The sequence below is a fragment of the Aotus nancymaae genome, unplaced genomic scaffold, assembly GCF_030222135.1.
Source record: "Aotus nancymaae isolate 86718 unplaced genomic scaffold, 86718_ANA_hifiasm-v0.15.2.pri h1tg000008l, whole genome shotgun sequence".
NCBI classification, from domain to species: Eukaryota; Metazoa; Chordata; class Mammalia; order Primates; family Aotidae; genus Aotus; species Aotus nancymaae.
The window spans coordinates 54,769,315-54,792,299 of NW_026988419.1; the positions used below are offsets into that span (position 1 = coordinate 54,769,315).

Below are 22,985 nucleotides of genomic sequence, written 5' to 3' on the forward strand. Positions count from 1 at the left end.
GAGTAGTCAAAATCATGCAAACAGAAAGTAGGAGGGCGGTTGCTATGGAGTAGGAGGAAGGGGGAAATGGGGAGTTGTTCAATGGGTATAGAGTTTCAGTCACACAAGAGGAAAAAGTTCTGGAGATCTGTTGTACAACAATGTGCATAGAGTTAAAAACACTGTAACTGCACTTAAAAATTGTTAAGTTAAAAAAATAAATAAGCAAGTTCAGAAAAACACGTATAGATTAAGAGAACCAAAAGGACAATCCATTGAGACAAATTAATAGCTGCCCTTCCCTCTGTAAATCAAAACACATCTCTTTACACAAGAGAAGAGAAGTCGTTACCCTTAATCCAAATACTGAATAGGCCATCTGAAAAATTATGCTATTCATGGCAAAGTAGGTTTCTGATATCTGAATGCTTTCAGATTCTATTATAAGTATTAACTATATATATGGAAAGTTTCCATTTTCTCCTCAGCTGAACTCACAAACAATTGTTCACAGAGGAGAGCTGAAGGTTTTTCAACAGTTTTAGTGAGCAGAGGAGAGAAGTAAATGTAATTAAAATCAAGACATCGAAACAACATTTCTGATAAAAGAGGAAAATGACTTCGGACCAATTAATTAAGAACACCCAAAACACCTATACTGGACTCTAAATCCACATCTGTGTATGCTTAGGTGACATTTATAAAGTTTTTACTAGTTTCAGGCTTCAATTGTTTTAATTATAAATGTTGGAAAATGAGAAGTCACAAAAGCCAAATCTAAAATTTAAAAAAAAAAAGTACTCCTTTATATACGAGATCTACGCATGTTCATTACAAGCACCAGTATAGTATAAAGAGCTGGTTTGTATTCCTGAGACAGAACTGGATACTGTTATATAACTCATTAACTTCTCTGTGTATTAGATATGCTAAAGATGAAGCTTATAAAAGAGAAAACACAAACCTCTTTGCTTCACATCTTTATCTGTATTCTCCTCCCTCTTCTTAATCAATTTCCTATTTTATTTCATACCGTTTTCAAGGCATGTTATCAGCCTGTCACCTCTTCCTAAGCTTTGTTAATTTCTTAAAAACTAAATACAATTAAATCACCATTGTCTAAAAAGCATATGGTGACATTTGGCTGGGATAAAGAGGACACTGTAATTATGTAGGTTAACTATATGAATTAATATATATCTTTCGATAAAAGTATTTTAGTAACCAATACATGTAGCTGTGCTGAAAATTATGATATCAGTCCAACTCACAGTTTGTCATATCATGCTTTTACACAATTTTGAGAAAGATATGCAGACAGGACTACACAGAAGCCCACATTTTGCATATGTCATTTTCATCCTCTTAATCTGCAAAGTAAATGAGTAAATTCGGATAATGACTACATTAAACTTTTAACCTTCAATGGTTATGAGTGTTGGTGCTTCTAGTTTTCCTGTTTCCAACACCACTGTACTTAATTCTGTTTATCAACAAATCTTCAAAATCCATATATGTTGGTTAATGTATATCACCAACCACATTCAAATCATATATATAATTTAGTGAAATGCCTTATAAATAAATGTGAAAAAGTAAAGAGAGGAGGGAAGCAAAGAAAGAAAGGGATTTCTCTTCCCACATTCTATTGATTCATTCTGGTAAATGTTAAAATTGGTGTATTTGGAAATTTGTGTGTTCTGGCAAAATTTGGGTATAAAATGCTGGATAATCATTTGTAACCTTGTGCTCTTTCTTATTCAAAATGGATGTTCCAGTTTCTGAAATTTACTGATTAATTTAAAGACTGAAAAGATGATTATTCCTGAATTAAGCAATATCTTAATCATTGTGTACACTTACTGAATTTTCATTGTTTGGCACATTATTATGTAAGAGAAATGCATTTACTCTTTTGTATTTTGGCAGGGCAGAGGCCTGTCCTTGAATGGCTGGCAGCGTAAACGACAAAAGATCAACATTTGCCTTAAGATCATAACAGAATTATCAATAGAGAAAATAAATCTGTGTGCTTGTGTGTTTTATATATATACATATATAAAAACATATATATTTTCAGATATGTCTTAGACATGTTAGTTCTATTGGTAGGATAGTAAAAAAAAAAAAAAATCAAAATACTCCAAAGTTTAGCTCCATGTAATAAAGTATTCCCCCACTCCTACAGCAGTTCAAAAAAGCAGTGTAGAGTTTCATCAGCCCATCTAGTGGCTAGTTACGCTACCTATATATGTTTGTACCTTTATTTTGAAAACAAGCAAACTCATAACGTGATAGAAAACACAAAAATAAATACAATAAAACTGAAAGCTGGCTCAACAAGACAGTTCAGACAACATAGAAAGAATAGCTTCCTTAGAACTGATTCACAATCTATTGTCTTCTGGGACTGTTAATAAAAAAAGGCATGTGGTGAAAAAAGGGGCCAGGGAGAAGGAAAGAACCCACTTAAAGTATTTCCCCAAATGAATGACTTGTTCCTAAATCTGACAGAAATCTTTTATTTCTGCTGCAGAGACTGCTGATAGCCTCCCAATATCCATTTTTCTCTTTCTCCTCAGGGATAGAAACTTGGTTTTCAGGTGTGAACATGGCTCCTAGACTAATGACTACATTTCTCAGCTTCTCTTACCTTGCTGGTAGGAGTGGAAAATGAAGTGTTATCTTCACTGCTCAGCTGAATGTGCATATAAAACATGGTGCTCTGTAGCTACCATGAGATAAACTTGCGCACACAGGAAAAGCAATAAAATGGAACTAGTTTGGGCCTCTCAACTTGTGGAGAGCCACACCAGCCTTGAAGTCACTCCAAATCCTTTGAACATGGGAGAAAAATAAGTACTCTAGAAAAGAAATTTTCACTTCTGGCTGGGTGCAGTGGCTCACATCTGTAATCCCAGCACTTTGGGAGGCTGAGGCAGGCAAATCATGAGGTCAGGAGATCAAGACCAACCCAGCCAACATGGAGAAACCCCATCTCTACTAAAAAATAAAAATAAAAAAAAATACAAAAATTAGCTGGGCGTGGTGGCACATGCCTGTAGTCCCAGCTACTTGGGAGGCTGAGGCAGGAGAATCACTTGAACCTGGGACGCAGCGTTTGCAGTGAGCCAAGATTGCACCACTGCACTCCAGCCTGGCAACAGAGCAAGACTTCATCTCAAAAAAAAAAAAAAAAAAAAGAAAAGAAATTGTCACTTCAGTCAAACCTAATTCCAATTCTTATTCCTTACTGTAAAGATAGTAAAATTTCATTTTTTAAAATTTTTCTTCTACAAGATCATGTCTTTCTGGGAATAATACTATAAATTTTTAAAAAAGCGATCCTATGTTAATTTTCTCCCCAACAGTGGCAGAAAATTCTTGTCTAAGAATTATACCATAATAACAAAATTAATAAGCTTAAAAAAGTATAAACAGGAAGTCCCTAAGATATTCTTGATTACCTATTATTATTATCCCCAAATATGCTTTTTTCTGTCACAATGATATAGGAAAAAATAGAGTATAATTTTAGTTATTTTTATATTTTAGTTTAGTTATTTTTATGGGGATTGGGCTTGCTTAGAAAATTCCAAGAAAACAGGATTTTCTGGGAATCTTCCCCAGGGGAGAGTCACAGAGCTTTAAAACTCCTTGGCTGCCAGTAGGACAGGCTCCTTTGGTTCCTAGGCCCCCATATAGCCTTGCTACTGTCTCAATTCCTTTTTTATATGTATTTATACCAGTAGATCCTTTTTGAATTAAAAAGTGCTATAAGAAGCCAAGAAAAATTTTGGTAACTGGAAAGGTGGGGCACTCAAGAGAAGACAGACATGAAACATATGAATTAGAAAGAGGGCGCAGTGGCTCATGACTGCAATCCCAGCACTTTGGGAGGCCGAGGCGGGCGGGTCACGAGGTAAAGAGATTGAGACCATCCTGGCCAACATGGTGAAACTCTATCTCTACTAAAAAATACAACAACAACAAAAAAAGAAAGAGTCACGGTATAGGTAAGTTTAAAAATCATCAATAATAGCAATTATATATGAACAACAAAAGCAAAGTGAAAATAAAAACACATCCTGTGAATATCTTCCTGTCCCTATGTCCATGACTCAGTATATATGTCAACTCTGGATTGTGTAAAGAGGTCAAAGATGTGTCAAAGATGGTAGCAGTAACAGACAGGGGTCGCCAAACTTCAGCTCCAGAGTCAAATCTAGGCCACTGCCTATTTTTGCATCACCAACAAGCTAAACACAGGTTTTAAATTTTTCAGTGGTTTCATTTTAAATGGCTACACAAACATTTGTATAACATAATATTCTCAATTGGCCTGCAATGCCTAAAATATTTACTATAGGATCTTTTACATAAAAAGTTTGCCAACACCTGATCTATGTGCCTAGCCATGTCTTTTTGGCTAAAATTAAGGACAGGAAAAATAAATGTAACCTCAACTTTGAGGAGCCTGTCAAATTCTAAAGTAGAGTTGACAGCAATAAGATGTTAAGAATAATTCCCAAAAATTGGCGGGGGAAGTAGGGTGGACGGGGAAGAAGGCCACCCAGATTGAATTTGAACCACTGCTTAGCTATTAGCAAACAAATTTTAGAATTATTTCATTTGGTATTCTGTGAGGTATTAGTGTTATCTGTCTTCAAAAAAAGTTAGAGAAATAAATAACTGTTAGTTTGTGTGTGTAGTTTATGTTCATTAGTTTATGTTCATTTTGTTTTACTGCAAAACTTCTCAGTCTTTAAAACTATCCCCAAGACAGGGATACAGTATGCAACAATACCCAAATATATTTTGCTTTACTTCTATGGTTTCTATTAATATTTTGAAAAAAGTGTTAAATATAACACAGTTTGGAAAATATTTATCTCATATAATATTAAAATAAATTAGTGGTGGATAAACAAGTTATACCACAAAATCTCTAAGAGAATAAATGTAACTACCAAGGCCAGGGGCAGTGACTCACAACTACAATCACAGCACTTTGGGACCCTAAGAAGAGAGAATTGCTTCTCAGGTCAGGAGTTCAGGAGAAGGCCAGGAGTTCAAGACCAGCCTGGGCAGCACGGTGGCACCCTGTCTCTACAAAAAAAAATGAAAAAATTAGCCAGGTATGGTGATGTGTGCCTGTAGTCCTAGCTACTTGGGAGGCTCAGGCAGGAGGATCACTTGAGGTGAGGAGTTTCAGGATACAGTGAGCTATGATCACACTCCAGGCTGGACAACAGAGCAAGAACTTGTCTCATAAAAATTTTTTAAAAGTAACTATCAAAGCCAGGTACAGTGGCTCATGCCTGTAATCCCAGTACTTTGGGAGGCCACGGTGGGTGGGCCACCTGAGGTCAGGAGTTCGAGACCAGTCTGGCCAACATGGTGAAAACCCGTCTCTACTAAAAATATAAAATTAGCCCTGCGTGGTGGCGGGTGCCTGTATTCCCAGCTACTTGGGAGGCTGAGGCAGGACAATCGCTTGAACCCAGGAAGCAGAGGTTGCAGTGAGCCAAGATCGCATCATTGCACCCCAGCCTGGGCAAAAAGAGCAAAACTCCATCTTAAATACCAACAACAAAAAAGTAACTATCAAATCTCTTGTGAAGGTGTGCTATCTAGGGCAAAGAAAAATAGAATAAGTCACTTAGAAAAAGAGTCACTAAAGTGTAACCAGGAAAAATTAAATTATGTCAAAGACCAACAAAAACAGAAAAAACATGCATGGTAAATATAATAAATGGTTGCATACATAATATACACAAATATATAGGGCAATTGACATGAAGAGGTTATTAAGAGAAAAGGTAACAAGTAACTTCCTTGTGTTCATCCACTATTGATCCACTACAGTTGTTTAGTCTCCAGAATCCAAAACGGAATTCAAACTTGGGTCATTTCACAATCCAGCACTTAGGATAAAGAGCAAAATTCTTAACGTGGCCCACAAGAAGCAGATGTGCAACCTCACTTCTCTCTCCAGCTCACTGTGCCCCCGGCCACCCTCCTCACAGCCCTTCAGTTCTCAAATCAGACTTTCCTTTCTCAGAAAAGCCTTCCCTGACTGCAATTTAGATTTAGAGTGAGATTCCAGATTTAGATCAGATCCTCCTTTATACTCTCATAGCTCCCTTGGTTTCCTTCCACAGCACTTGCCTCGATTTTTAGCTTGGCATTTGTGGGGCAATTCATTAAAGTCTAATCCTCTCTCTACCTAATAAACTGTTAAGCTCCGTAAGGCCAGGGATCTTGACTGTTTTGTTCTTCCTTGTATCCCCAGCACCTAGAAGTATATTGCAATTTTCTAAAAACAAAGCAACAACAAGAACAACAAAAATACATTTAAAAAATGCCAAAAACAGTGTCTTTGAGGGCCATCAGATTATAGCTAACATTTTTCTTTTCCTAGTTTTCTGCATTTTATATATAGTGCGTATGTTAATAAAAAATAAATTACTGATAGACGTACATTTAAATAAGTAAATATAAGTGAAAATCAGAATTGCTGTAAAAGGGGGGAGAGGGTGAAACCTGACCTTATGAAGAATTAATTCAAATAGCAACCCGCCCATATATTTATTGACTGGGAAAATATTCATGATACACAGCTAACTGAAAAAAAGCACACCATAATATAGTGTACCTGGTATGAAGTCATTTCTGTATAACTCAGGAAAATGCTAGAATTTCATACATCATAGTTTTAACAGTGATTATTTCTGGGTAGTAGAATTAGGGGTGCTTTTTGTTTTTCTTTGTGTTTTTCTGTATTTTAAAATATTTTTGTATTGTATATTTGTCAGGGAAAAAATACCTTTTTGAACAGCTATCTCCTCTTGTGCATTTACAATACAGTTTAATTTGCAACACATTTTCAGGAACACATCAATTTTTTCAAGTAAGGGATACCTTATGTTAAACTACCCATTTCCTACTGTGTCATATCAATTACTTTCTATCGTTTGTTTTATTAAAGAACACCTGAGCAAGGGTACCTCACATAAGCTGGAATTATTATATCAATGTTATTAAAAAGCTTTTTAGCACTGATAACATATTATATTTTTAAATAAATCATGCTATCCCCTTCATCAATATCAATTTTCCAATACTGCAGAACTATTAAGTTTTACTCTCATCATGTGTGTTATCACTTACTCTTATATCTTAAAATTTTCCCATAAAATGATTCATAATCTAAGAGGAGAAAAACAGTTTTGAAAAATCATTCTACAGAACATTATTTTTCACTTATTCCAAATAGCACAACAAGAAGGTCTGCAGGAAACAGAATGAAACCATGGTAACCAACTGAACCTATCATGAGCTATTAGATCAAAAGAACACACAGTACATTACACGTCAACGCCTACTAGCAGCATAATCCTTCCCCAGTTCCTTTTGATCCTTCTTCTTTAACATGAACAATGCTTTCAACCAATTATCGTATTTTAAAACTGCAAAAGCCCCTTTATCAGCATCTACTATGATTCTCTGGCTTTACTCAGTAACTCTTTGGCCAAGCTCACTTTATAAGTCAACCTAATGTTTTGAGATTCAATTAGAAATTGTTGGGTGTTTTCAATCATTAGCAAAATTACATTTTTTACTTCAGTGCATTTTATCATTTTCTAATATAGCAGCAATAGTTTCTTCACACAAAATCTTCTGAACTGTAAAGATTAAATAATCCTCTAACAGAAATCCCTTGCTTAACAGAATCTTATCGGTATTCTAAACTCAAAGCCACAATAAATTAAATCACGATTGCATTTACAGAATACAGATGAGTCCTTTTTGACCATCTGGTTGTCCGTTCTCTCACTGATCATCAACCCCCAGACAGGCACTGAAGCTAAACTCACAGAATCTGGCTCAACATGTTCTGAAACTATCAATTAGCTAAAACTAAATAAACAAGGTAATGATGGCTTTTGTCAGGCATTAGTTGTTTATTGCACAACTATATAGTCAGGCAGACAATAGGGCAAACCTCTGCAAATACTAGAGATCATCTTTGCTGTTATGGTTAGCCACTCCTTAACAATTTTCATTTAAAATAAAACAAAATATGCATATATGCCATAAAAATAGAAGTATATTTTATGCATGACCAATTTCTGGAAGGATAGACAAATAATTGTGAATGGTGTTATCTCTAGGGAGTGGAACTAGAAGTATGTCACAGTGGGAAAGCACTGTAATTTATCATTCTCAACACTTTTATTTCAATTTTTTTTTACCATATCTATATGTTGCTTTTACAACAGAAATATAATAAATTACATGGATGCCAATATGCTGTTATTTTTATAAAGAATTATTGCTGTTTTTCTTCATAAGTTTTCTGTACATAAGTTATACAAAGTTACTATAAAACTATTCTTATAAGTACAAATAATTACCAAGTGATCTTATAATGGGATTTTTGTTTAAATTATTAAACTTCAAATGCACTTAATTTGGCATTTCTCTTTCGGGAGGTGGTGGAAAGTTAACCCTTGAGAATAAGTTGGAATAAACCTTATCCGTAAAGCCTTTAAACAAAGGTATATCTGTTTATAAAAATAGTAATGTGTTGATAACTTTAAAATCTTAATTACTAAAATGGCATTGATTTAAAAACTAAGAGTTTACTCGTGTCATACCTCTTGTCAACTTAGACAAAGTGCTCCATGTTTTATTATTGGTTTTGGATATTGTTTTTAAACAAGTTATATTTCTCAGTTGTTTCTGCTTTTTGTTCTTGATCAAGTTAAGCTTTGGTTTTCTCATCTGTAAAATGGGGAAAATAACAGTATCTACCACATGGTCTTATTTTATAGATAAAACTTAGTTTTCCAACCTGTTGTCAATAACAGAGGTTGCAGGTTACGAGATAACAAACCTGTCCAGCCCTTTCAGAGGCCAGAAAGTGTCTGATACACTGAAGTCCTTGAGCCAGTCACACTGGGCCATGATCAATCTCATGCATTTATCTTAATGTACTACACAACATTATCACTTTGTATGGGTGCCACAATCTGAAAAAGCTTGGGAATCTAAAAGATAATTCACATAAAGTATTTACCATAATGCTTAGAAGAGTAACGATTTGGAAATGTTAGGTATTATTATGTTTACAAAACTGTTAAGTCCATTAATAAAACATTTGGCAGCTCCAAATCACTCACAGAAAAGGAATCACATTATCAACATATTCTAGGACTGTATCCAGTTACTAAAAAACATCTTAAGAGAATCTAGCATGTCTTCCAATATACCTTAAAGTAGATACACAAGTGAGATTCTAGTTCCTCTTGCAAAGTAGATAACTGGAGAGACAGTCATCCTCTTTATGTACAAGTTTCTATTAGCCCCAACATGTACATGAAACTCAACTGTACTTTAAATGAAATAATAAAACTTGTTTTATACCATGTCTTAAAAATACAAGTGCAACAATATCTTGAAATCAGTTTTTTGGCTTTCTCTACCTTCTGCTTTAAATCCACTGGTATGTATGCATACTTTTGAGAGAGAATTAAAGTTTGAATAGACAGAATACTAGTGAATAAAAATCATGCTGAGGATAAAAATGTTTTTAAATGAAGTAACATTCAAGAGTAAGGTGCAAATCAATCCTTAATGAGATAATACTTCATATAGACTAGGATGTCTATACTCAAAGAGACATAACATGTGTCGAAAAGGATGTGGAGAAACTGGAACCTTCATACACTGCTGGTGGGACTGTAATGATATAAGCATTTTGGAAAACCATTCCATGATTCCTCAAAAGGTTACTTTTGAGTTAAAATATGATGCAGCAAATTCACTCCTAGGTATATACCCAAGAGAAATAGAAACATATGTTTATACAAAAACTTGTATACAATATCATTCATAATAACATTATTTACAGAAGTATTATTCACAATAGCCAAAAAGTAGAAACAACTCAAATGTCCATCAACTACTGGAATATTTTTCTAATATTATTCATTAGTAAAAAAGAATAAAGTACTTATACACGCTACAACATGGATAAGCTTTGAAAACATTATGCTAAGTGAAAAATGTCAGTCACAAAAGAACATATATAATGCCATTATATGAAATATCTAGGTTGTTTACAACAATAGAAACAAAAGTATATTAGTGGTCACCTGGGGCTGGGAGGACTGAGAAATGGAAGGTGAGGGCAAATGGGTATAGAGGTTCTTTTCAGGGTGATTAAATGTTCTAAAATTGATTATGTCATAATTTTGTGAAGGTACTAAAAACCACTGAGCTGTACCGCTGAAATAGGCAAATTGCTACCCTACATAACTCAAGAAACAGTTTTAAAAAAGATATGAGAACATGCAAAAGCCACGACTGCAAACACAGTAAGAAAAAAAGGTGCAGTTTTATAATACTTAGAAACAGTGCTTGGTTGCCTTCCGTAGATGTTTCATAACACTCTTTGGATAGGAGGCAAGTCTTTTTTGGTCCAGGAAAAAAATCACAAAACAGGAAGAAAAGAATCAGTGAAGCAATTAGCCCTTAACGTTTTTTTTTTCTCTATCAAGTTAACACTTTAGCAAGCAGTCCTTTAAGGTTAATTGATCAAAAAAAAGGTGTCTTTTTAAAAGGGGGAAAAAATGAGGGCTGGGGAGTGCATGTTTATCTAAATTTATCAAACAGAAGAAATCTGGTAAATTTTCTTCCTTCGTTTCCACTCTATAGTCCCAGTATTTAATCTTAATTTGTTAATTGAAAAAGAGAAATAACTCAAAGGCTCTCAACACTCAGCCTAAATATTTTAAGTTTTCTCACTCCGTATACAGACAACAAGGGAAGCCATTAACAGAAGGCTGCTTGGTGAGCATGAGGTCCACAGCAAAAGGAACTGAGCGATCAAATGTTGAATGGAACATTTCTCAAGTTTGTTCCATTGAGAAAGTCCACGAAAAGAGGGTCTCATGATCAAATGAATTTGCGGAACGCAGTACACTCCTATTAACAATACTCACAGGCTCTGGGAACTACTTTGGGTAAAAAATTTTCAACTGATTATGTTTAATGGCAGAGAAACCCACGTGGCTCCTTTTTCAGCTCCATGCTAGAGACGGCACTGCCAATGATGGTCAAGACTCCGCTTCCATACAGACCCTGGATGGAACACAGGCCTCTATGAGAAATGTTTTTTTCTATTGGCCCAGGGTTGACCTAATGTCTTCATTTCTTCTCAAAATAAAAATAGCTGTTTTGTTTTTTTTCTGTTCGTAAAATTATACATGTGCACTGTAAAAAAATCAGGTAACTCAAAAAATACAAAGAAGTAACACATGTTTAAATCTGTCACTAAGAGATAAACACCAAACATTTTGCTGATCATTCTTTGAGACATTTCTACTTAAACATAGGTATGAAATTTTATATAGGTAGTATGATACTATACATGCTATTTTGTATAGTAAATTTTATTTTTCAGATTGATAAAAGTTATATGCTTCTGAATTTATGAAATGACATTTTAAAAGAAAATATAATTCTCTAAAACATCATTTTTTTCAGTGTTTATAATTTGTTCTCAATTACTACAATTTTTCCAAATAATTCTTATTGTCAGCATAAAATCAAGAGGAAAGTGCCAAGTATTGCAGGTATAAGGCATTCTCTGGAATATGTCCAAATCTGCCCTGAAATATCCAGATACAGGGTTTGGGGATTATCAAGACTCTTGCACATGTCACTTTGTTCTTCTCCCAATTTAGAGAAGCTAAAATGAGTCCGATTAACAGAAATGTCTCTGGAATTGCCAAATTTGGAGTTAACAGTTCTCCTTAAAGTGAACCTGTAAAATCTATAAGGTATACAGAAGCCCTTTTTTTGGTTGTTGTTTTTTTGTTTTTTTTATTTTTATTTTACTTACATGACCTGCTGAATACAGAAGCCCTTTTAAATATCAGTTCTCCACAGCCAAAGAAAAACTGCTTACTAAATTAATTCGCTAAATAGTTCTGGTAAAACATAGTTCCTATGACCCTTTCCACTCAGAATTCTAATTCCTCCAGCGGTTATCTTTCTAAACTGTAAACATAACCCTTACTGTCTTCTACTGAAAGCCTTCAGTGACTCCCATTGCCTACAAATAAAGCCCAAATTCTTAAGCATGAAATTCTAGGCTCTCCTGGCACACAAAGTGTGAAAGTTTCCCATACTCCCAGTCCCTCAGCTGACTGTCAGACATGAAATGCTCCATGCTGTTCTATATTCTGGCACCACTGCTTCCTCCCAAAATGCGTTTTTCATCATATTCTACCCTTTTACTTGGTAAACTAGTCTACCTTTAAGAGCTAGCTTAAATGTCTTCTTTCTTGACCCACTTGAATAGTATCTGGCAGGATACAGAAGCTCAGTACATGCTGTTCTTTTTGATAATTCAGTTATCTGGAGAATTATTTCAATTGTCCAATTTAACAGTGAAAAGCAACCCCTTCCAATTTCCATGAAAGGCCTTGACACATATTAGTGACATACACGGGATAAATATTTTAAGATATTAATCAAAAGTTCTATGTATTTCGCTATGCTAAAATTATTAACTAGGGTTTCCATATCACCTTTAAAATGCTGACCTAAAGTCAGTTTGGAAAATAACATTTCAAATCAAATTTCTAAAATATTGTAGGAAAAAGAACATTATCAAAACATGTTTTACAAAACTCTGACACCTGGCCTCACATAAAACTTTCTTTGGAACCCACCCCTGATTTTCTCACTACAGTACTTACTAAAGCTAAAATTAGAGATACGACTATAGTAAGAGATTGACCTGAGCTAAAATATTTGAAAAATTACACCATGGGTTGATCCTTACTGCCTAACAAAGAAACTGCTTTCTAAGTACAGCCTGTACTTGGCTATGGTTAACTATCTAACTGGTATGCACGGTCCCTCCCTTCCTCCAATCTTCTTCCTTCACTTTTAAGAAAAGAAAACCAGATTTTGTTTGGTTGTTCATTATTCTTTCCAAAGCCTTATCTTCCAGAAGAAGCTGACCCATCTCCCAGCTCTAGGAGCAGGTGCTAGTTAGACAAGCAGTCAGTACACGCATTTCCCTGAGATGTTATTGGTCTAGGAATGGGAAAGGGAGACTTGTGCTAGCCCTATCAACCTGGTATTTTTTTCTTGTAGTGAGAAAAACCAGAGTGTCTTATAAAACCTATCTTTTAAATCATTAGTTCTAAAATGATGAAAGCCATGTGTTTTCAATCAAACCTCTTACATTATTTTAGGTTACTTGTAACTGATATTTGCTACATCTCATTAAACTACAACAAATACAAATGTTGTCAAAATCAGCATATAGAAAATCCGAGAATCACTTTGAAACACTTCATGAGTCATAACCGAGTGCCTGGCTAGCATCTTCTTTTCAACTACACACTCTGAACTAGCAAATGTTTGTCTATATGCTTCCCTCGTGTAACAAACTTTCACTGAGTAAAAATCATTTTTCCTTATCAAGAAATGAATATGGGCATAGGTAGAAAAGCCAGACAATGCCCAGCCTAAAATTCAGGCCGAGATGGGGCATGGAAGAAGATGCAAATTATGAGCAAAAAACATCTCACCCACAGAACACCTGCCATGCCACGTGGTGAAAACCTCTTTTCTGACTGCAGAAAGTTGGTATTGTGACAGCACACATACAACACTACCCTAAATAGCACCTCATAGCATTCATTAGGCTCCTCCGTGGAGAGCCAGTCCCCTGAAGAGCAGGAGAGATGCCAATGAGGGAGGTGTGCTCTTCAAAACTCTTTGCCCTACTTAACCCTACAACCTTGCTGATCACACCATCGGATTTTCAGGTGGATCATTTATGGTACTGTGGAGGATACATCAGAGGGATAAGGCTGGACACATAAATACTTCTTAGGCAGTTACCTAACTAGTTTGGGGAGTGGCTTAGAGTTGAAAAGGAGGGGTAATTTTGAGAAATACTTAAGAAATAGGATTGTTGGGTGTGGCTGTGTGAGATGAGCAAGCAAGAAAAAGTTCTCTTAACCATTAGATACAGTAGGTATCTAACCATTAGGTACAGTACCTAGGGCCTTCCAGGGTACAAGAAAACTGAAAAATATAAAAATATAAAAAATATGAACTATAAAAAGAAAGGTATGGCTCCAAAACACAAAACAGAAAATTTTAAAACTGAAATTAATTTCAAAAGCAATTTACATAAAACCTTACACAATTTTAACAGCAGAAAATACATATTTGACATGAAGTATAGTGTGTGGTATAATGTAAGGTAGGGGGCCCCTAAATGAGTAGTGCCAGGCCCTACAAATACAATAAAATAGACCTAAAAATAAAAATAAAAATAATTTCTTGGTTTCTGTCTTATGGAATTGACTGAATAACAGTGTCGCCAGCTAATAAAGGAAATATAGGTATCAGCATATTTGGGAGAAAAGCGTTGAGTTCAGTTTGGGATATATTGAGAATAAGGTGCTTATGAGGAATCAAGTTCAAGGACTTACTCCTAATTTTAGAGCCCCTGGTTAACACATAAATACATAAAGAACACTGATGGCTATAAAATAGACAAACTGGCTACCCCCAAATGGATTATGCATATGTTAAAAACAAACTGATGTGAACTGGGAGAATCATCAGTTGAAATGGGAATATCAAATAATACATGTATCAATGCAACTTCTATTTCACATTGTGCTTAACATTTCCCAGCCATACATCAAGTTCAAAACAAGAAAAATGTCAATCATACTTCTACACATAAATTACTCAATGCATATTGTGAGTAAAATTCCTCTATCTATGACCACCACAGCTCCCTTTTACTCACTATTATTTCTTTTCCAAGTAATGATTTTATGGCAATTTTCAGTAACAAAAGAAAGGTTGTAAGTTACCCCAGAGATAATGAATTCAAAACATTCCCATCAAGATTTACTGGGCGAAAGTGGATGGGAAGTGATTGTAAATGTAAAGCCATGAGTAGAATGAGAGACGGCAAGAAGGGGGGAATGACAAAGAGATCTGAAGGTCTAGGTGCTACTTTTCTCCAAACTAAATCCTTAGCCTTCAAGTATTTGCTGGTATCAGCTGGTGAAAACTGTCTGACAGATATGTTATAAGATGAGAGGCAATGTGGTGTAATGGAAAGTACCTGGATTTTGAAGTTAGGCAAAACTGAGTTCAAATTAAAGTTCTATAACTTCTATGTGATCTTGGAGAAATGCAGGGGAAATGGCAACCAAGGGGAAAGAAAGAGAGGGTTCTGTTTCTCATTTTGCCCCACCTCCTTCCTTCCTTAATCTGGACCACCAGCATTTACATCAAAGCTGTTTACCCTAGACAATCAGATGACCAGACTATTTGGAAATTAGGTGGTGAAGAATTCTAGAATTATAGAATGTTAGGAGTAGAAGGATGAAGAAAGCCCAGCTTCAAGAAATTCTGTGATTTGCCCTAAATCAGTCTTCTAATTCAATTAATGGCAATCAAACAGGTATCTGAATTGCCATACCAGAACTCCCCCTCCCCATCATACAATTTAAACTTGAAAAACAGTATAATTAGGTAATTTAAGGGGACTTTACACTTTTTAATTTACCATAAAAAGCAAATTTCCATGAACTCCTGTGACAAACTCTGTTCTCGAGCAATTATTTCAGCATTCAGTATGAAATAATACTAAATTACATCATTCTATTTAACAGAAAGATTAACATCAAATCTTGTGAAGAGGAATAAGAGCAGGCCCTACTCACCCACACAAGTATAAGTGATTGGAGAAGGAATTAGACATGTAAGTCCTAAACATTAACATCAACTTTCTATCCTCTATTTGTGACTACCAAAAGAAATTTCATGTATTTGACCTCTGTCTTCAGAAGTCTCTGCTTTTAAGTCTTTTCCAAATAGATAAATGTATATAAGAATGAATAAATAAAGGGATGAACAAAGACAATGGATAATTATTCCAAGCCTTTGGTGAGGCAGCAATGTAGAACGATTAAGAGCACAGACTGTGAAGTCAGACAATCTGGGTTCAAATAGCAGCAGCACAACTTATTAAATGTGTGACCTTCACCAAGTTACTCAATCTCCATCCAGGTCTTCTGTTTCCTCATCTGTTAAGATGGGGGTAATAACAATACATAAGGTTGTTGTGAGGATTAAATGAAGCTAGAGGTCTGGCATAAGGAAAGCACAATGAATAAGTATGCTCTTGTATTACTGCTCTTACTGCTGGATTATTATTGTAGAGTTAACAGGAATATTTGTTTCTGGGCACCATACTGTAAGCTAACAGCCAAAACCCTAAGTAAAGCTCAGTGGATAGGGAAGAGCCAAGCGCTCCTAAGAAAAATTGTTTTAACCAAAAGGCAACTAAGAGAAATGACAGTGGCTTTAGCTTTATGAGTTATGAAGATCTTTTCTCTTAGTCTTTTTCCTTATTCAAGAAATTGATAGAAGCTGATAAGCTAGACAGACAGGAAAGAAGGAGTAAGATAAAATGGAAGGAAGGAGCTACCACAAAAATGCTTTAAAGTTTTTCAGGCTGGGCATGGTGGCTCACGCCTGTAATCCCAGCACTTTGGGAGGCTGAGGCGGGCAGATCATGAGGATAAGAGATTGAGACCATCCTGGCCAACATGGTGAAACCCTGTCTCTACTAAAAATGCAAAAAATTAGCTGGGCATGGTGGCAGTCGCCTGTAGTCCCAACTACTTGGGAGGCTGAGGCAGGAGAATCGCTTGAACCCAGGAGGCAGAGGTTGCAGTGAGCTGAGATCACGCTACTGCACTCCAGCCTGGCAAAAGAAAAACGTTTTTCAATTCTTAATTACTGAGTGCCACCATTCATGAGGAATTTTTAAAGGGTCTCAAAGCTATTAAAATGGTAATTAGGTCCCAAGAAAACACGAACCAATTCAATTACATGCTGGATGCTTTTACAATTTAAAGTCCTCTATTAAGAGCGTTTTAAATAAAGCACAGTTATAATTGCAGGCCCATGACCAACCTTAAAGCCAAAGTGTAGGTCCCTGGCTGCCGCTGGCTCTCCCGGATGAGGTAGCTCCCCTCAGCCACAATCAAGAGCTGGTCAGCTGCTTCTCTGGAGATCATGCCATGAAACCTGAGAAACAAAGTCAATTCAGAAACTGTGTGCTTTCCACATTTTCCAATAAAACAAGATAAAACAACATCTCACCACCACCACCACCTTCTCCTGTTGTTTTCTAGATAAAGTACTGCCACATAATAATGGAAGGGAAGCACTTAGGTTTAACTATCCTTGTGTTTTGGGCCTAGCCCCCAGCCAGCTTCTCTGTAGTGATAAGAACTGCAACAAAGTAGCTGTCCAACCCAGTTAACAACCATGGAATGAAAATTCACATCCATCCAAGGGAAGATCAACCACCTCTCTCAAGAGGACAATCCCTTTCTTATGTAGCCATTTAACCATATGGCTTGCTAAAAATAAATAAATAAATAAATTACAGAAATGGATCCCATTTTCCTTTCTCCCCATCAGTAGAACTGCTCCAAAATTTTGGCTCTGAGTCTATGTTGGCAATTTTCCAGGATCCTGGGTTGTCCTTAATTGGCATGATTGCCCAATAATGTGCATAATCTGCATTACTGAACAGGCAAGCCCAAAGTAAACAACTATAATACTTGCTTTCATTCCCTGCTAAAACCTTATCTTTGATTAACACAGAAAAATAGAGAAAGAATAAACATAAATAACATGCTCTTTACACAAACACAGATCAATCTATAACAATCTGGCATAAAACACTAAAAAAAAGTCAGTGGTGACACATACTAAAAATTAAGAAACACCTTACATTTGTATAGGGATTCAAAATTTCCAAAGAACCTGCAAGTCCTTCTACAATTCAAAGATAATGAAGGAATTCAGACATGTCATCCCAAAATATGCTGCTTTGCTGCATCGATTATTTTGAGCTGAAGACACTTGAAAAAAAGCAAATGCAGAGAGGCTTTCTCTGACTCCCCCTATCCACCTAAAGACAGATTATCCAAAAGAAACTTAGCTGCTATCAATGCCCTCTCATGAGTTTCAACAACCAGGGAAGATTGACTCTTACACAGGAGAGGAGTCCAAAAGTCGACAACACACTTAGACAAACTTTGTCACAAAGTATCATTTACCTTCCCGGAAATGGCCAAAAACTTGCCTCCCATTTCCCTGTTAAGATGGTATATAAACTCTCAATCTCACTTTCTGGAGAGGTATTCACTTTATTTTTTTTCTGTGATGTCCCTGTGCATATAGTATTAAAAATTAATAAATTTGTATACCTGTCTCCTGTTAATCTGCCTGTTGTTTGTTTCTTTCATAGACCCAGTTCTCTCAAACATAGGAGGGTAGAGAGAAAGTCTTTCCTCCCCTACAGTAACTGCAATGACCCAATGCTCAAAAGAAACCAGGTTTTACTGGTACTGAAGAAACAACAGTCAGTTGAATTTGGAATGATACATTTAACAGGCATTGAAATGGCACCTTAATAATTCAGGAACATTACTAGGGGCAAGAGGCAACTTTCTGGAGTTTTCCTGACAGGGATGGTTCAAACAGTTCACAGTAGGCAGGTTCAAATCATGACAACTATGTTTACAATGGGCTCCTGAATTTCTTATCTCCATAAATGTCCCTATCTTTGAGAACTAGGTCCAAAGGCTAATGCTCTGAATCTGCTGGAGGCAAGGAGATGGTAACCTATCCCTTGCTATTTAGCACACTGGTATATATTTTAACTTTACATAATATCAAATAATACAGTTGGTAAAATATAGTTAACTATCTTTTAAAAAATTCAATAACTGGCTGGGCGTGGTGGCTCATGCCTGTAATCCCATCACTTTGGGAGGCCAAGGCGAGTGGATAAACTGAGGTCAGGAGTTCAAGACTAGCCTGGCCAGCATGGTGAAACTCCGTCTCTACTATGAATACAAAAAATTAGCCGGGCATGGTGGCAGTGCCTGTAATCCCAGTTACTCCAGAGGCTGAGGCAAGAGAATCGCTTGAACCTGGGAGACGGAAGTTGCAGTGAGCCAAGATCACTGCATTGCACTCCAGCCTGGGCAACAAGAGCAAAACTCTTGTCTTTTTTAAAAAAAAAATTCAATTAACTTAAAAGAAAATCAAACTAAAGACTTTAAAACAAATTCTGAAACAAAACTTGACAATATATTTAAAGAATTTTAAGATTATTTGCACAAGTTGATCCAAAATTTCTAACCCCCTAAAACCCTATGTACTGAGATATTTCTTATGGTGTTACCTCCAATAGTATAATTTAAAAGCAACCTATATCAAAAGCAGAAGAATGACTATAAGTTACAATACAAATGTATTGTAGAATACCAGTGGTTCTTAACTTTGAAATCACCCTTTCCTCAACTCATAGGTGTGCATCTGTAATCCAGTCTTGAAAACATATAGAATTTTAAATAATTTAAAAATATTTGTTATGTATACTTCTACCTGATATGGTCTTCAGTCATAAAAATCAAACAATTTTAAGGAATGCTGAGTTTATGGGTGATTTTTATTCTTTTCCCCAAAGTGCCACATTTCTGTTTTTCAATAACCAGAAAAATTAAGGACTTTAAAAATCATTGCACTTTTTCACAAAACAGAAAAATGCACATTGTCAACTTTAAATGGAACAATCAGTCTATAAAATGACATGTATAACATCTCAATTTGGCTCAAATCCATTAAGAAAATATTGCTTCAGATAGAAAATAATTCAAATTGTTAACAGTTGTTTCTGAGTAGCATGAATTATCTTTTTCTCATAATAAAGATAATACATACTACTTAATATGAAAAATAAAGATACATGGAATAAGTCACCCACATCCTACTGTACAAACATGCATGTATATACATACCTATATGCCTTATGTGTTCACAAAAACACAAATATGTACATTTTCCTCATCTATATCTAGGATTATTTACTTGGATGGTTTCCATCCTTAACATTATTGCATGTACATTTTCTCATGCTATTTTCTTATTTATACTTGTCTTTAATGTCTATATTGTTCACCAATAAGATTACATTTGAAATTTTTAAGAAATAAATTTAATGCCACCAAACTTGAATACTTCTTCATCTTGCTCTTATCTTTACTAAAATCATCCATTTACCCCGTTTCTCTTACATAGGCCAATCTATAAAATGTTTTCTAATAATCCATACTTACTCTCTTCCATAATACTTTGGTCTGTTTTCTACCTATTGGGAAGGAAAAAAAAAAGCATATTTGTAAAAATGCAAATGTGCAGAACATAACTCAACATTTTGTGCATGTGACAAACTAAAGTATAGATTTAAAAAAGAATTCAAGTAACAGAGAACGGAGTCCCAGTTCTACCAGCAGGTTACCTGTGCCATTTGGACTGGTCACTTCATCTCTCCAGTTTCTTATTTATAAAATGTTGTGTATGTAGTTGGACTAAACTATCGTTAATTTCTAGAATTTAATGAGGAGAAAAAAATTTCACTTTATTCAAGAATAAAATATAATACCCCAAAACATAATGCCACAATTGTGACACACCCAGTTGTAGCTTTCTCCCCCACCCTCCCCTGCTATTCCTCTCCCTGTTGCTTTAGACTCTCCATTCTGTTAGCATCTCCATATACTCTTGCCCTTCTGTTCTCTCATCATCTCTTCCCCTACCGCAGCTTGTCAGGGCATGTGTGCTAGCTATAGCTAAGGAAAGTCCCAGCAAGATAAATTCCCAGGAATTTTCACAGGAAGATAGAAAGCACGTGCCCCATTTATTCAAAATACACTCAGTGAATAGCAAATATGTGACATGCATTGTTCTACCTGCAGGGACACATTACTGTATAGAACCAAAATTCTTTTGGAACTTACATTCTAATAGTGACAGACAGACAATAAAGAAGTTTATAAAATAAAATAAGAAACTAGGGCAAGGCGTGGTGGCTCACACCTGTAATCCAAGCACTTTGGAGGCCAAGGCAGGCGGATCACCTGAGGTCGGGAGTTCAAGACCAGTCTGACCAACATGGTGAAACCCCGTCTTTATTAAAACAAAACAAAACAAAACAAAACAAAACTAGAAAGTAGTAGTAAATACTATGATGAAAATAAGAGTGGGTAACAAAAGGGAGGACCAGTGAGGTACTTATAAAGCTGGGTGGTTAGGAAGGCCCTCTCTGAGATGACATTCAAACTGAGTCCTGAATGACAAGATGCCAACTCTGACTACAAAATCACAGGAACAGAAAAAAAGCTTTTCCCTAGGAGGTATTTTGATGACACCGCATATTATGCTATTGAGCTCTTGCTATTTGCTATGTGTTTTAGTTACATTTAAAGATCACCGAATCCTCAAAATAAGATAGGAATTATTCTATTTAGTCTTTATAACATAGTATTATCATTCTCATTTATTTATTTTTCTTGGCAAAATTCACCGTTTCTTTTAAATGTACTTACAACTGACAAAAGGGGTGTGTGTGTGTGTTATGGTGTATAGCATGATGTTTTGATATTTATATATACTGTGGAATGACTAAAACAAGCTAATTAACACATAAATTTCTTCACATACTTTTTTTTGTGGTCAGAACACATAAAATTTACCCTCAGCAATTTTCAAGTATATAATACACTGTTATGAACTATAGTCATTAAGTTGCAACAACAGATCTCTTGAATATATTCCTCCTACATAAATGAAAATTTGTATCCTTTAACCAGTATCTCCTGAATTCCCACCCCAACCATGTTCTTTCCTTCTCCTTCCCTCTGCCCCTGATAACCATATTCTACTTCTTGCTACTGCGAATTCAACGTGTTTAGATTCCAGAAGAGAAATCATGCAGTGTTTGTCTTTCTGGGCCTGTCTTGTTTCACTTAACATGATGTCCTCCAAGTTCATCTGTGTTGTTGCAAATGACAGGACCTCCTTTTGTATTCAATTTGAAATGAATAGTATTCTACTGTATATCGAAATAGAAGATATAGTATTCCATTATGTATAGATACACCACATTTTCTTTATCCCTTCATTCAAGGATGATCACTTAGGTTGGTTCCATATCTTGGATACTGTGAATAATGCTGCATTGAACATGGGAGTGCAGATATGTCATCAATATATTAATTTCATCTCCTTTGGGTACACACCAAGTAGTGAGATTGCAGAATTATGGTAGTGGAGAAACTGAGCATCCGAGAGATTATATAACTTATTCAAGATTACTTGTTCAAGTGGTAGGGCTCAAGGCAAAACTGGGATTCTTACTCAAGAATGGCAAAAAGGGAACAATTCCTCTGTCTATTTGACAGTGACTCATGAATTTGGTCAAATATGCAGTTCCCAAAGCAACTCAAAGCCTATCTTTATAGTGATCTTCTCCTTTAGTTCTGCATATATACAGCCTGGGTGCCAAGTCTGATATTGTTTTCAGCAAATTTGATATACTTACTCAGAGCATAGAAAAACTTTTGTGTTTCAATGGAAAATTGTGCACTGTCTATAGCAGTGATCCCCAACATTTTTGGTACCACGAACTGGTCTTGTGGAAGACAATTTTTCCATGTACCAGGGCAGGGGCAGGGGGATGGTTTCAGGATGATTCAAGCACATTGCACTTACTGTGCACTTTATTTCTATTATTATTATATAATCACCATAATGTAGAATCAGTGGGAACCCTGAGCCTGTTTTCCTGCAACTAGATGTTCTCATCTGGGGGTAATGGGAGACAGTGACAGATCATCAAGCATTAGACTCTCATAAGGGGCATGCAACCTAGATCCCTCACATGTGCAGTTCACAAGAGGCTTCGTGTTCCCATGAGTCTGAAGTGGCCGCTGATATGAGAGGAGGCGGAGCTCAGGCAGTAATGCGAGCAACGGGCAGAGGCTGCAGATGAAGCTTCACTGGCTCACCTGCCA

At 35.8% G+C, this 22,985-nt stretch overlaps 1 protein-coding gene across 5 annotated transcripts in view; it reads right to left on the bottom strand.

Annotated features, from left to right (window-relative positions):
• The window catches only part of CHN1 (chimerin 1), a 191,620-nt gene that overhangs the window by 89,244 nt on the left and 79,391 nt on the right, over window positions 1-22,985 (bottom strand). For 2 of the 5 annotated variants that reach the window (XM_012439192.3, XM_012439188.3), the window contains exons 4-5: window positions 20,250-20,281; window positions 17,026-17,139 (exon numbers count right to left, since the gene is read on the bottom strand). In XM_012439192.3, the coding sequence (XP_012294615.1) occupies window positions 17,026-17,139; window positions 20,250-20,281 (146 nt within the window). Of the gene's footprint in view, window positions 1-17,025; window positions 17,140-17,504; window positions 17,520-18,182; window positions 18,259-20,249; window positions 20,282-20,431; window positions 20,456-22,985 lie in introns of those variants that run through there. The other 3 variants (XM_012439189.3, XM_064373333.1, XM_012439191.3) reach the window with 3 other exon arrangements.